General features: G+C 48.2%; 5 protein-coding genes across 5 annotated transcripts; 3 read left to right on the forward strand and 2 right to left on the reverse strand.

The window, feature by feature from the left end:
- Positions 1 to 131: 131 nt before the first annotated feature.
- LOC120449786 (enoyl-CoA delta isomerase 1, mitochondrial) lies at positions 132 to 1414 on the forward strand. The gene is made up of 3 exons (XM_039632430.2): positions 132 to 547; positions 616 to 762; positions 818 to 1414. The coding sequence occupies exons 1-3, from the start codon at positions 293 to 295 to the stop codon at positions 1277 to 1279; spliced, it is 864 nt and encodes a 287-aa protein (XP_039488364.1). The 5' UTR covers positions 132 to 292; the 3' UTR covers positions 1280 to 1414.
- On the reverse strand, positions 1287 to 3479 carry LOC120449775 (dynein regulatory complex subunit 3). The gene is made up of 6 exons (XM_039632418.2): positions 3143 to 3479; positions 2807 to 3090; positions 2511 to 2689; positions 1904 to 2456; positions 1515 to 1849; positions 1287 to 1460 (listed from the first exon to the last, which is right to left on the reverse strand). Exons 1-6 carry the CDS (start codon positions 3477 to 3479, stop codon positions 1343 to 1345), a joined length of 1806 nt encoding a protein of 601 aa, XP_039488352.2. The 3' UTR covers positions 1287 to 1342.
- A 184-nt stretch (positions 3480 to 3663) lies between these two features.
- On the forward strand, positions 3664 to 8818 carry LOC120449754 (probable serine/threonine-protein kinase DDB_G0268078). Its single transcript, XM_039632392.2, has 8 exons — positions 3664 to 3815; positions 5076 to 5276; positions 5349 to 5516; positions 5586 to 5924; positions 5979 to 6994; positions 7439 to 7732; positions 8406 to 8515; positions 8688 to 8818. The coding sequence occupies exons 2-8, from the start codon at positions 5121 to 5123 to the stop codon at positions 8711 to 8713; spliced, it is 2109 nt and encodes a 702-aa protein (XP_039488326.2). The 5' UTR covers positions 3664 to 3815; positions 5076 to 5120; the 3' UTR covers positions 8714 to 8818.
- A 172-nt stretch (positions 8819 to 8990) lies between these two features.
- LOC120449814 (larval cuticle protein A2B) lies at positions 8991 to 9700 on the forward strand. The gene is made up of 2 exons (XM_039632465.1): positions 8991 to 9224; positions 9282 to 9700. The coding sequence occupies exons 1-2, from the start codon at positions 9030 to 9032 to the stop codon at positions 9579 to 9581; spliced, it is 495 nt and encodes a 164-aa protein (XP_039488399.1). The 5' UTR covers positions 8991 to 9029; the 3' UTR covers positions 9582 to 9700.
- Positions 9701 to 10316: 616 nt separating this feature from the next.
- On the reverse strand, positions 10317 to 10912 carry LOC120458014 (larval cuticle protein A2B). Its single transcript, XM_039645514.1, has 2 exons — positions 10818 to 10912; positions 10317 to 10748 (listed from the first exon to the last, which is right to left on the reverse strand). The coding sequence occupies exons 1-2, from the start codon at positions 10824 to 10826 to the stop codon at positions 10317 to 10319; spliced, it is 441 nt and encodes a 146-aa protein (XP_039501448.1). The 5' UTR covers positions 10827 to 10912.
- Between the last annotated feature and the right edge of the window lie 1537 nt (positions 10913 to 12449).

Consider the following 12449-nt stretch of genomic DNA (forward strand, 5'->3'; position numbering starts at 1 on the left):
AGGATAGAATTGAATTTCCCTTACTTAAGTATATAGTGACAACTAGTATAGTGTTAAAATACAGTCTTAAAAGGAAATCTAAAAATTTTTCGGTGAACACTTGTTGATCTCGAATTGCTGCTGCCGTGTAAACTTCGCCTGGAAATGCTCAACAGCTGATCGTTTCGGCTTGATTGTTTGTTTTATTTGGTTTGCAACTCGACTTTATATATGATAAACAGGTTAATTTGTTTAAATTCCTGCCTGTCGCTCAGTGCGTGATTGCTGCTCCAGATCCAAAGTCGTCCAAGTAATGTTGCGTAACAGACTAATAGATGGAGTCAGGCGGATCCAACCCATACTTAGCGGGCGGCAATCCCTGCGATCCCTTAGCAATGGGGCGACCTCAAAGCTGACCACCATAGAGGTGGACGATAGGAGTGGGATCGCCACTCTGTCCATGAACCTGCCGCCGGTGAACACTCTGACCATGGAGCTGATGCACGACCTCATCGATTCCATCAATCAGATCGAGAGCAACAAGAGCCGCGGTCTCATCCTGACTTCAGTGGGTTTGGCATACCCATAGCACCCATTTTCCAATCCTATTTATATGTAAATCTGTGTAATTTACAGAGCAATGACAAGGTCTTCTCCGCTGGCCTCGATCTCAAGGAGCTGCTGAACCCGGAAGTGGAGCGATTACGGTTATTCTGGACCCGGTTCCAGGATTTGTGGCTGGCCCTCCATCTCTGTGGCCTTCCCACAGCGGCGGCCATCAATGTATTTTTAACTACTCTTATATTATAACACCACTAAACTGTAACCAACATTTCAGGGACACTCTCCTGCCGCTGGCTGTGTCCTAGCCACCGCCTGTGAGTACCGCGTCATGATGCCCAATCTCTTCATCGGTATACATGCCACCCGGTTCAGCTTCGTCATCTCGAAGTGGATGATGAACTCGTACCAGAGCGTCTTACCCCGCAAAATTGTCGAGCGGGCGTTGAATCAAGGTAAGCTCTTTGCCACCCAGGAGGCCTTGGATGTGGGCCTCGTGGACGAGATCGCGTGTAGCAAGGAGGAAGCGCTCTCCAAGTGTGCAGCCTTCATAGCCACCTTTGACAAGGCCAATCCCATGGCCAGGTGCCTAACCAAGCGAATGTGTCGGGAGCCAGATGTGAGAGAGCTGCTCCAGGACCGAGCAGGGGATCTGAAGGAGTGCGTCGACTATGTCACTGCTCCGCATTTCCAAGAGGGACTCTGCGCACACTTGGAGGGTCTCAAAAAGAAAAAGTAGCGTCCTGTTGTAGGAATGTGATCAAATTGCATTTATTGTATATGTATGTAAATTTGTATTAAATTAATCCGAAGGGGCTTCCTGGTGCAATTCACCTGGCAGATTGCCCAAAGCCTCTGTCATCATTTCCATAAAGGAGTTGATCTCTAGAATCTTGGCGCGATGGCGATCCACCTCTTTGCTGCAAGGATATAGTATGGGTTTAGCTCACCATATAAATATAAAGAGAACATACTTGTTAAGATTCATGATCATGTCATCTATAAACTGCCTGCTGCGTTGAGCCAGCCGATCCTCACGTTCATCCACTCGCGATGTGTGCGACGTCCTCATGCCCTCCACCAGCTGGAGGACCGCCTCGCGATCATCCACACACTGCATTAGCTCTTCGGGAATGGCATTCAGTTCGTTGCGCATCAGCTTGGTGGACAGAAACTGGTTCACAATGTCGGTCATGTTGTCGGCAAAGTGGCTGCAAAGATCGCGCAGCTGCTGGAAGGTCACCTGTGCCTGCTCCACGAAGTTGGCCATAAGATCGGAGATCTTGCGATTAAAGTTATGGGTAGAATCCTGGCATGGGAAATATTTATATTTAGTTGCTTTAAACTAACATACTCAATTCACCTCAACCGCCTCGTGCAAGTGGAGCTCCTGAGCCATCAGACTCTCCCACATCTCGTTCAGGGCATCCTCAAAGTGGGCCGTCAGGGTGTCCAGCTGGGCCTGCAACTCCTCCAGATCATCGTCCCGTTGATCCAGCTCTCTCCACTTCAGGCGCATCTCGTCGAAGGTTCGCTCCTTGTACTGCAGAAACTCTTCGATTTGCTTTTGTCCCTGTGCCTGCAGCTCCTCCTGCCCCTCATGCAAGTTGGCATTGAAGTCGCGAATCTCCTCATCGCGCTCACCGAAGCGCTCCAAGCCCAGGCGGTAGATCTGCTGCGTGAGCTCGTACACATCCTTGGAATACTCCTCGCACAGCTCTTGCGCAGGTGCACCCACCAGCATCAGGATGCGCCCATTTCCATCGTCTCGCCACAGGGAATCGTACAGCTGCTGCCCATCCAGGTGCTCCACAAAACTGGAGGCCAGCCGATCCGCCTCGGCCATTTCACGAGCCTCAGTTTCCAGACCCTGAATCTCGCGCTCCTGCTTGTCCTCGATTTCGCGCAGCTCGCGACTGTGGATACATGAAAGTTAATCCCTATGTTCGGCGGAGCCTTGGATGACTCACTAGAAACGTTTTTGGGCCTCCTCCCGCGTCTCCGCCTTGATGAAAACGTACTCGTAGTAATTCAGCTGGGGCAGGATGGCAGTCACATAGAGGGACAATGGAAAATCCGGCTGCTTGGCTATGGGATTACCCTCCAAATTGAAAACTTTTAGGCTGCTCATAAAACGTAATCGTTCGATCTTGAAGAAAAAAAGCACTTTAATTTTAAACTTGTGTTTTGACACAATTTTCTAAGAGCCATTTTAAATGTAGTATTCGGAATTAGATATAGAAATAGGGACAGGATAAAAGCTTACGCCTTCGACCGTATCGATGAGATTGTTTCCAATGCTAAGGATAACCAGATTCTGCAAAGTATGTATGTTTTCGATTTTCCGGATGCGATTGCTGAACAGGGAGAGCTTTTCCAGGTTGACCAGTGCCTCCAGATTCTCAATCCGTGTGATGTAGTTAAAGCTGAGATTCAGATCCTTGAGGGCAGTTAGCATTTCGAGATGCTCAATCACCTCGATTTTGTTGCAGTTCAGGCAGAGCTTTGTGAGATTCGGCATCATCCAGAGATGGTCGATCCTAAGGATGTCTGGAAAAGGGTTCTTGGGTTTATCTTACATTTTACTTAGTTAACTTCTTACTCTTGAATTCCAATCGCATGGTGGTAATGCGATCATAGACCACTGGCTCCAGTTGGTGGAGTCTTCTCGCCTCGCCCTTTTGGCCCTCCTCCAAATAGGCGGTTTCGATCATCTGGCGATCTATGATGCCCGGCTCCGGGCAGTTGATCTCCTCCAGGAAGCCCCTCGGGGGCTCCTCCACCTCCTCCGCCTCCGCCTGCACCTCCTCCGCAGCACTCTCACCTGGCTGACTGCTAACCGGCTCGTCCATTGTCGCTGACTCTCGTGGAACATATCCCCAATCCGCGTGAGCACGAAAATTGGACTCGAGCGAGCGTGGTTGCCATGGGCAACCCATAAAACATGGCCCTGCCTAGTTACCTGCGTTCGTGTTCCACCCCCAAAAGGACTTCGGGATCTGGCGGAACCGGAGACCCAGTCAACCGGCTCGGGGACCTTCGGCTCTCTTCAGGCTTTCTCTCCCGGATTCGGAGGGTGGTCTAGTTAGTCCTGCGGTTGCTTGGGCCGTTCCGTTGTTGTGGATATCGGGTCCGTCAGTTGTTAGTGCTTGCTTATTAAATAAACTTCTGTTCGCAGAGGATATCCGCATCGGGATAGCAGCCATTTATCTCATTTAATTCGGACCAACACGTTATCTCTAGTGATTTCGGATTCAAATGCAATTACGCCTGAGGTACGAGTGATAGGACAACTCTTGCACTTGAGTCCTTTGGTGTGACTGGTGTGCAGTGGAGGGGAGTCCTCTTTGTCAACCCCCCGTTCAATCGATAAAGTGACCCCGAACATTTAGCTTTGTTTATTTGCTTGTACGCTTTGGCGGTGCGAAAAGTCTCATAGTTGCTTATCGGATATAGTGGTGCATATAGTAATCGGCTAATCGGGCGGCGGATGTGCGTGCCTACAGTTTAAGTGAGTCAAATGTGAGTGGTTCAAGGCTGTGAGTCAGGATCCCAAGCAGAAGCCAGGTCGAAACGTGGCTCTAGTTGCCCCGAGACTCACCCACTTGGCACCCACCCGAAATCGCAAACCAAAACAATCCGTATACATATGTATATACACCTGAATGGGGATTCTGAAGGTGGTAACGCTACGTATGCCATGAATAAGTTATCGCCCAAGGAACTAAATTCGCCAAATGACCGCAAACCAATTACGACACATGACCATACCGACTTGAGCACTAAATCAAGTTAGCAGCTTGAAGAACTTAGTTTGTTGAAGACGTGGAACCTGGTTTTTAAAAGTGGCAAGTCAAATCAAACGAATCCTAGTAGGATCCAAACATTGTTAACAAGCAACTTAGAAAAACACGTAACTTAAGGATTTCTAGATCATTTGGGGAAGAAAAGAGACTAAAAAGCCTTAAGGACTACTTTTTGGGGGTTACTACGCTTTTATAAAAGAGTCGTAGCCCAAAGAAGTAACTTCCACCGTTGGCCGAAATAAAAGGTGACTCAATCTTCACTTTAGAAAACTCTTTTCTTTTGTGTACTTTACAAAGTGCTATCCCTTATTTGAGTTTGGATTGACTTAGATATAAACCTCTACCATCTTCTTGGTTCCCAGTCCATTTTCTTTTCAACCAAATTGTCTCTGTTGAACAAGGACTATCCGTGTTCCTCTATTTCCTGCCACTGATGACCCTGATGGCTAATTCGTATTTGGGTTAAATAAATTTGGTCAAGTTCTTAGCCGGCCTTCGTGATCGATATATTGATTTTAATTACCCTTGCTGCCCAAGCTAGGCATCCGAAAAATGGTGGCTCACGAAATGGCCAAGTTTGATTCGATTTGATGTTAAGTGCCAGTCATTTAATTCAACTGTGATTCCTCGAAGTCCACATTTGTGGGCGGAACTCATAAGTTATTGAAGACACCTCCTTAAGTCGCGTGTTGATGGTAGTTTACACTAACCTTTGCCTTTCCCATATAGTTGCACCCGGAGAATGTGTGAAGTGCTGCCCCCCACTGCCTAAGCATGAACCGCTATATCACGCTGACCCAACTGGGAGATGGCACCTATGGCACCGTGGTCCTGGGCCAGCGCAAGGACACCGGCGAGAAGGTGGCCATCAAGCGCATGAAGCGCAAGTACTACTCCTGGGAGGAGGCCATGAATCTGCGCGAGGTTAAGGTATGCTCGTCCTCAACTCCTTGCATTGCTGCATCTTGCGTAACTACTACTACCTTACTCTTGTCTCCTTAGTCCTTGAAGAAGTTGTCGCATCCGAACATTGTCAAGCTAAAGGAGGTGATACGGGAGAACGATACCCTGTACTTTGTGTTTGAGTACATGAAGGAAAACCTCTATCAGATGATAAAAGACAGAGATACTCATTTACCCGAACCGGAGCTCAAGAGTATTCTCTTCCAGGTGAGCTGGTTTCCAACGAAAACGAAAGAATTAACGATTATATGACGATAACAACTATATTTTGTTGAGGTCCTTACTGGTCTGGCCTTCATGCATCGTCATGGATTTTTCCACCGCGACCTCAAACCGGAGAACCTGCTCTGCTCCGGCCCAGATCTCATCAAGATAGCCGACTTTGGCCTGGCCAGGGAGATCCGATCAAGACCTCCGTTTACGGACTACGTATCGACGCGTTGGTACCGTGCACCGGAGGTACTGCTGCACTCCACCAACTACGGCAGCACCATTGATCTCTGGGCCATGGGCTGCATTATGGCCGAGCTCTACACCTTTCGTCCGCTCTTCCCCGGAAGCAGTGAGGTGGATCAGCTCTTCAAGATCTGCTCCGTGCTGGGCACTCCAGAGAAGGTAAAGCCTCTTCCTATTTTCAGATTAGAGCATAATGGTTATTTTCGTTCCCAGGACGATTGGCCGGATGGATATCGCCTGGCGAGCATGATCCACTTCCGCTACCCGGACTGCATCAAAGTGCCACTGAGCAGCGTCGTCAGTCGCTGCAGCCAAAATGGATTGGATCTGCTGGAGGATATGCTGGCCTACGATCCCGACAAGCGTCCCACGGCGCAGCAGAGTCTGAAGTATCCATACTTTCACGCCCTCAAGCGGATATCGCCCACGGCGGCCACCAAGGCCAATGTACGGCTGAGCTCCAAGTATGGGGCCACCAATGGGCATCCGGTTCAGACGGTCTCCAACAATGTGCTTCCGGTGCAGGAGAAGCTGCAGGCGGTCACCGAGTTGCTGCACCAGACCAACAACAACATGAACGGCCACTCGAATCTGGGCAAGAACAACAATCTGGCGGCCAAGAATGGCGGAGTGCCCAGAAAGTACCAACCGAAGTTGAGCTTCCTGACCGGCAGTGAGTTGGGTGCGGGCTCACATGCGGACACCTCCAGTCTGGGTGGAGCCACAGTGGACGGAGTGGCGGGGCCACAGCTCCAGAACGGAGGAGAGTCCATCAACGACATCTACCTGAACCGCAACATCTCACAGCTCTTCGGATTGCCAGCGGGCAATCCGCAGCACCACCAGCAGCAGGTGCACCACCCCAACGTCTCCTTCAGCACCACCACGTCCCGGAATGCAGGCGCCATCTATGTGAATGGCAGCCACCTCAGCTACGACACGGCCAACATGAATGCCAAGAACAATGCCAAGTTTGTGGTGGGCGCTTCCAATGGCGGCTACTACGTGCCCGTGGCCAGGCCACCTCTCCTCGGTACCGATGCCAAGGTCTACAACGTGTTCTCCAAGGTCAGTGCCAGCCAGGCTCCACCGAGCCTCATTGTGCGTCAGCCGCAACTGCAGCCGGAGATGGCTCCTCCGCCCATGCGCCTCTCGGGAAGATCGCGAGCGGCGGCTCAGGACCCAAAGATGGGCGCTCTCAAGTCTGACGATCTGGACCTGATACTGGGGTAAGTTCGGACAACAGATTAGTTGGCACTCGCATCTTATTTTTAGAAAACTTAATTTTGTTCATCAAGTTCAGAACGGTAATCATGTTAATAAGGGAGCTTCTTTTTAAGATTTCATCTTCATGTTTTAAAAATATGCATTGATGTTTACACATTTTTCCAAAGTATCCTTGAACAATTGTTTGTCTCAATTTAACAAAGTCACAATAATGCTGAAAATGATTGATGTTTATTGTTCCAAGGGAAATTAAACATTACAAATGTTTCTTTAAGCATTTTTCGGTTTTTTGTTAAACTTATTTAAAGTTAAGAAATTTTCAAAGAATAAATTCATTAGTAGATATTAGATATCCTTGAGTGTGCGCACTCCTGGCACCACAACATGTTCTGTTCCGGCACTGCACCCAGTTGATCCGTGTGTCTCTCCGTATCTCCCACGTGCAGTTCCAAGCTGAAAACCTCCGCCAAACGACAGCGCAATGCCAAGGCCAACATCCTGCTGGAGGACCTGTTCGGACAGCTGTCCATGGACTCGGACAGCGATGGCAAGTATCCGCACACGGTGCCGCCCACGCAGCAGGCGAAGAGCGGGAAGACGTCGACCGGCGGTCGCGGACCCGCAGCTGGACCGCGGGAGCGGGATCTCTTCGGGGAGAGCTTCCTGCCCAGGCCGGGATTGCGGAAGAAGGCCACCCAGAGCAGCCTGGAGGTGAACAACGGCAGCCACGCGGACTCGCTGTAAGTGGGGGGCATGTCCTTGGACATACCCGCTGGCCTGCATGCCCTGTAATCATTGACCCGTGCTTCACTGCATCCTCATGATCATGATCCCAGCATCCTGTCTCTCTCTCGCTCTCTCTCTCTCTACATTGTACTCTGTCTCTCTCCTCTCTCCCTATCTCTCTCGCGCTCTCTCTTGCTGTCTCTATCATCGTTTTGTGTGTGTTTTCGTTTGCTTGTCATTGAACATTGAACACTTTGTGTGGGTGGCCCAAGTGATAACTCCTCCTCGTCCTCCCCCTCAATTGATGAAGAATGTCGCTTTTGGCCCATAAGGTAAAAACCAACATTCGCCATTGAGCCGTAGCTGTAGATACGTATCCGTAGCCGTAGAGAGTCTTAGTGCACCATATCATATCCATATCATCAGCGCACATAGGGGAAATATTTCCTGTGTGTTTCTAAACTCGCAGATATAATTTCCCCTCTTGTTGTCGAGCACTTTTGCTTTGCCTGTCTTTTAAAATAAGTAATGTATTTATAAGTAACAAGCTTGTGTTTATATTTGCAACAAACAGACTTCTAACTAGCTCAGACACTGGTTTTTTAAAATATTTCTAGTTTCAATTAAATCTAGTTACTTTGGAACTGAGAAAACCCAATAATACTCATAGCATATGTTACCTTTCAGAGCTCCAATCGCACAAAAGGAAAAGCCCGCTGTGGCGTCCAGTTTCCCCTGGGATGAGTCCAACAAGACGGAGGACGAGAAGCTGACGGCTTGGATGGTGGCCGAGAATGGTAACTTGATTTTGGGTACTCACCAGCAAGCGTAGAAGTCGAGAGCACTCCAAAATAAGTAGTTACTTAGCGATCACCAAATAGTAGCTTTCCAATGGTAGTGCTTACTTGGAAAACACATCTAGAGAGTTATGGATGTGTAATTTGAAATACCAACATATCCTTTTGCCAGGATCGCTGCTGGAGAACAAATTCTGAGAAGATCGACTTGCAAGATGCCGTTGTACCTGAAACAGAATGGAACTACTTTAAGTGCCTATTGATCTGCGTAATCCCGAACTGAATCCAAAATCCATATCACCAACATCGAATCGGCGTAACGAGTTAGTCTAGTTTCGATATAATGTTATTGCTGTGATACAACTAAGCTAAACTATTGTGTAAAGTAGCCTACGATCTTGAGTCTCGCGTGTAAGTTGTACTTTAAGCTACTATACAATAATATAATCCGAGTGAGTTTTGAAGCGATTGCTAACGTTGGCGGCAAGTGCAGGGATTTGGTTTCATTTCCCTCATGGGCGATGCATATGGGTTGCATAAGGCATGGGATTCGAGCGGGGTATTCGATTTCAGCTCCCATAAGTTGGCCACTGCGACAATGGGCCAAGATGCGTCTTATAAAAGGGGTCTGAATCAAGCACTTAGTCATCAGTCGAGTGCACTCCATCGCTCCAGTTACAACTTCAACTTGTTCGCCATGAATGTACTGGTAAGTCAGGACACCACACCATCTACCATTGTATACACCTCACTATCTCTGGCTTAGCGTTCTAGCATTGCCGTCTGCCTGATCCTGAGCGCCCTCGTCGCTGTGCAGGCCGGGATCCTCGCCAGTCATCCGGATGAGCTGATCGGCAGTCCTGCCCAGTATGAGTTCCACTACTCCGTGCACGACAGCCACACCGGCGACGTAAAGGATCAGTTCGAGCACCGACGTGGCGAGTACGTAACTGGCCGCTACTCCCTCGTGGATCCCGATGGACACCGACGCATTGTGGACTACACCGCCGATCCTCTGCTGGGCTTCAACGCTCAAGTTCGCAGGGAACCGCTTTCCCGCTATTGAAATGGGTACCACTCGGATGTGATAGAGAACCTACCCAGTTGACCGGATTCACGATTTGGATACCTTAACTATAGGCAACAATGGAAGATGATACCTTTGTATTTTTAGAATAAATCTAAAGGCTGTTCAATTTATATTCAAGTGTATCTAACAATCTTACAATATCAAACCAAAAGGTGGGAATTTTATGGGGCGATATTGGATTATTTATAAAAATGTTTAAATTTATTCCGATTTCGATTATTGAAGGTTTTCAGCGATTATAGCGGGGAGTGATTATATTATTATATAATGTAAAAGGTATTATAGTTAATCTAATTCACAAACCAATTTATTGTAGAAATACTCTATACTTTTTCAGCAAATGTTTCTATTCCACTTTAAACATCCTTTTTGTTTGAATTGAAAGTCCGTATAAATTGAGTTTTCTAAACATGCATTTATTGCCTTCTATTTACACATAGTATTACATACATAGATGAGATAGAGGCCCCCAGTCACCAGGTTATGGCGCTTTCGATGACCGGGTGCCGAAGAGTCTTAGTAGAGGTTTCAGAGAATAGGATCAGAAGATAGGAAGGAAGCTCATAGGAAGTTGGATATGATACGAGGTGTTTGGGTAGTAGTAGTAATAGTAATAGTTCAGATACAGATGCGGATGCGGATGCGGATGGGTCGTCGTCGATGCGATGAAGTCAGTGTTTGCTATCTCTCTCGATCAATCCTGCCCAGAACCTAGTGGTAAATGCCGAGGGGCAGTTTGGCGGGTGCGAGGAGCTTGGGTGCCGCATAGGCCAGTGGCAGAGGAGCGGGAGCCAGGAGCTTGGCAATGGGCGCGGCCTTGATCACCTTCTGGCCCAGGGGATCGCGACGCACCACCGCATTGAAACCGTTGTGGGCATCCGAAGTGTAGTCCACGGTGCGCAGGTAACCATCGGCATCGATCAGCGTGTACTGACCCTGGACCACATCGCCTTTGCGGGACTCCGTCTGGCTCTTGATGTCGCCGGTGTGCTCGTCGTGCACCGAGTAGGCGAAGTCGTAGTGGGCAGGCGCCTCCACCTCCACGGTCTTCAGCAGTGGCTTCACAATGGCCGCGGGTGAGTGGTAAATGGGCAGCTCGATGGCGGCGGCGGCTCCAACGCCCAGGATGAAAAGCGATACGAGCTGTAATTATTTATATTGGAGATTTACTTAAAGTTTATGTTTTCTTATATGCATATCCTTTGCACTTACAGCGAACATTTTGGCTTGGACTTGGGTTTGGTGGATTTGCTGACTTGGTGGCTGCTGCGACTCCTGCACTGAACTATGTCTCCAAGTGTCGCGATCGCAACTTTTATAGTCAAAGCACTGCTCTCTGGCCCAGCCACAGTCCCACCACCTCCATCCCCATACCGATCTCTTGATGGGTGCCACGCTCCAAGCACACGCACCACACATCACACTACACACACCACACACTCGATAACCCACACCGAGCAGCACACACTCCCCAAAAAGCCAATCTGCGAACACCTCACCCAGCGAACCGGAATCCGGCTAATGCAAAATTGTTATTATACTTCTATTTCACTTTTTTTTGGCAATGTTTGGCTGCGGTAATAAAACATTTACCCTGCTCCACTTGGGGCAACAATGTAGCCACGGTAAGCTCTTGTCTCTGGATTGTCAATCGATTCCTATGAACCTTGGTCTATTCAAAGCCAAGTGAAAGTTAAGGGATTTAAATCTATTTAAATTGAGTTAGAAAAATGTTTATTATTGTCGATAGGTTGTCATAAGTTAGATATACGAAACTGGATTTCCCAATTCATATTTGTTGGATTTATAGAATTCAAGATAATTAACTAGTTGCACATTTCATTAAGTGATATTTCTAGTAATGATACTCCATATGCTGTAATGGAATATTTTTACTTTTAAATATAAAATATGTAAATTGCGGTGGACTGAAACATCATTCAAGGGAGATTTGCGAGCTAATTACCTATCTAGCTTATAACTTCCATGACAAATTGGTAATATTTTTGGCGGTTCCTCCTTTAATCCTCTCAACACCTACTTAGTCTCTGGCTTTTCCAATCAATGGCACCTCAAATTAGGCACTTTAAACCGCCAGACAAGTTGGCTGACTTATTGAATGGCTACAGGTGGAGGGGTATAGGAGTATATGGGTTTATCGCCGTCACATCAAACAAATTGCACGTTGACATTCGCAGATCGCTCGATCGGCAGAAATGTGGCTAAGAGCTTTGCCGATTTTCCACTTAATTAATTAATCAAATTGCAACATCCGCCCGAGTGCCGCCCAAGTTCGCCGCTATTGCTCTGGATCTCGATCTGGATGTGGATGTGGGTCTGGGCTGGTCAGGTGGCGGCGCCGTTGCCTTCGCCTTTCACGCATGTGCTCTGCACACAAATCAATGCGACAAAGGCTCGCAGCAAACACGTTGCCAAATTCGATATGAAGTAATAAGCTGGTCAAGTCAAGTCAAGTGGAGTGGGGGTCAGGTGGAGCTGGAGCAGAGCGAAGTACCATGGTGCGTATGAATATCTTGCATATCTTGCGCCATACTCGCTTAGAACCACATTACGATTGCGGTGCGTGTTTGTTTGACTCTGACTCTGAGTGCAATTTGGCATCCCCATCCCCATACCCGCCTTCTGCTCAAGCACTTGGACAGATCGGTTGCAGCGCCCCGTCGTCCCTGGCATTCGCCTGTCCACCTGATCCCAAACTCCATCCATTTCCATGCTCCGCGCGGGCGTGCCCGCTGTCGTTCGCTGTCCAGCGTCGCCCAACCCAATCAGCAAACAAGACATATAAATTTAAGTAGTCTCTATAAATAATAAGTTGTGTCTACT

This window comes from Drosophila santomea, chromosome 2L (genome assembly GCF_016746245.2).
Source record: "Drosophila santomea strain STO CAGO 1482 chromosome 2L, Prin_Dsan_1.1, whole genome shotgun sequence".
NCBI classification, from domain to species: domain Eukaryota; kingdom Metazoa; phylum Arthropoda; class Insecta; order Diptera; family Drosophilidae; genus Drosophila; species Drosophila santomea.

Excerpts from the sequence above, each read along its gene's own strand:
- LOC120449786 (XM_039632430.2), top strand. The coding sequence starts at position 293 with ATGTTGCGTAACAGACTAATAGATGGAGTCAGGCGGATCCAACCCATA. Across the intron at positions 548-615 it reads GCGGTCTCATCCTGACTTCA|AGCAATGACAAGGTCTTCTC; the intron begins GTGGGTTTGGCA and ends TGTAATTTACAG. Across the intron at positions 763-817 it reads CCACAGCGGCGGCCATCAAT|GGACACTCTCCTGCCGCTGG; the intron begins GTATTTTTAACT and ends CCAACATTTCAG.
- LOC120449814 (XM_039632465.1), top strand. The coding sequence starts at position 9,030 with ATGGGCGATGCATATGGGTTGCATAAGGCATGGGATTCGAGCGGGGTA. Across the intron at positions 9,225-9,281 it reads TGTTCGCCATGAATGTACTG|CGTTCTAGCATTGCCGTCTG; the intron begins GTAAGTCAGGAC and ends TCTCTGGCTTAG.
- LOC120449775 (XM_039632418.2), bottom strand. The coding sequence starts at position 3,479 with ATGGGTTGCCCATGGCAACCACGCTCGCTCGAGTCCAATTTTCGTGCT. Across the intron at positions 2,690-2,806 it reads TCATCGATACGGTCGAAGGC|ATCGAACGATTACGTTTTAT; the intron begins GTAAGCTTTTAT and ends TTTTTCTTCAAG. Across the intron at positions 2,457-2,510 it reads GAGGCCCAAAAACGTTTCTA|TCGCGAGCTGCGCGAAATCG; the intron begins GTGAGTCATCCA and ends ATGTATCCACAG.
- LOC120449754 (XM_039632392.2), top strand. The coding sequence starts at position 5,121 with ATGAACCGCTATATCACGCTGACCCAACTGGGAGATGGCACCTATGGC. Across the intron at positions 5,277-5,348 it reads TGAATCTGCGCGAGGTTAAG|TCCTTGAAGAAGTTGTCGCA; the intron begins GTATGCTCGTCC and ends TTGTCTCCTTAG. Across the intron at positions 5,925-5,978 it reads TGCTGGGCACTCCAGAGAAG|GACGATTGGCCGGATGGATA; the intron begins GTAAAGCCTCTT and ends TTTCGTTCCCAG.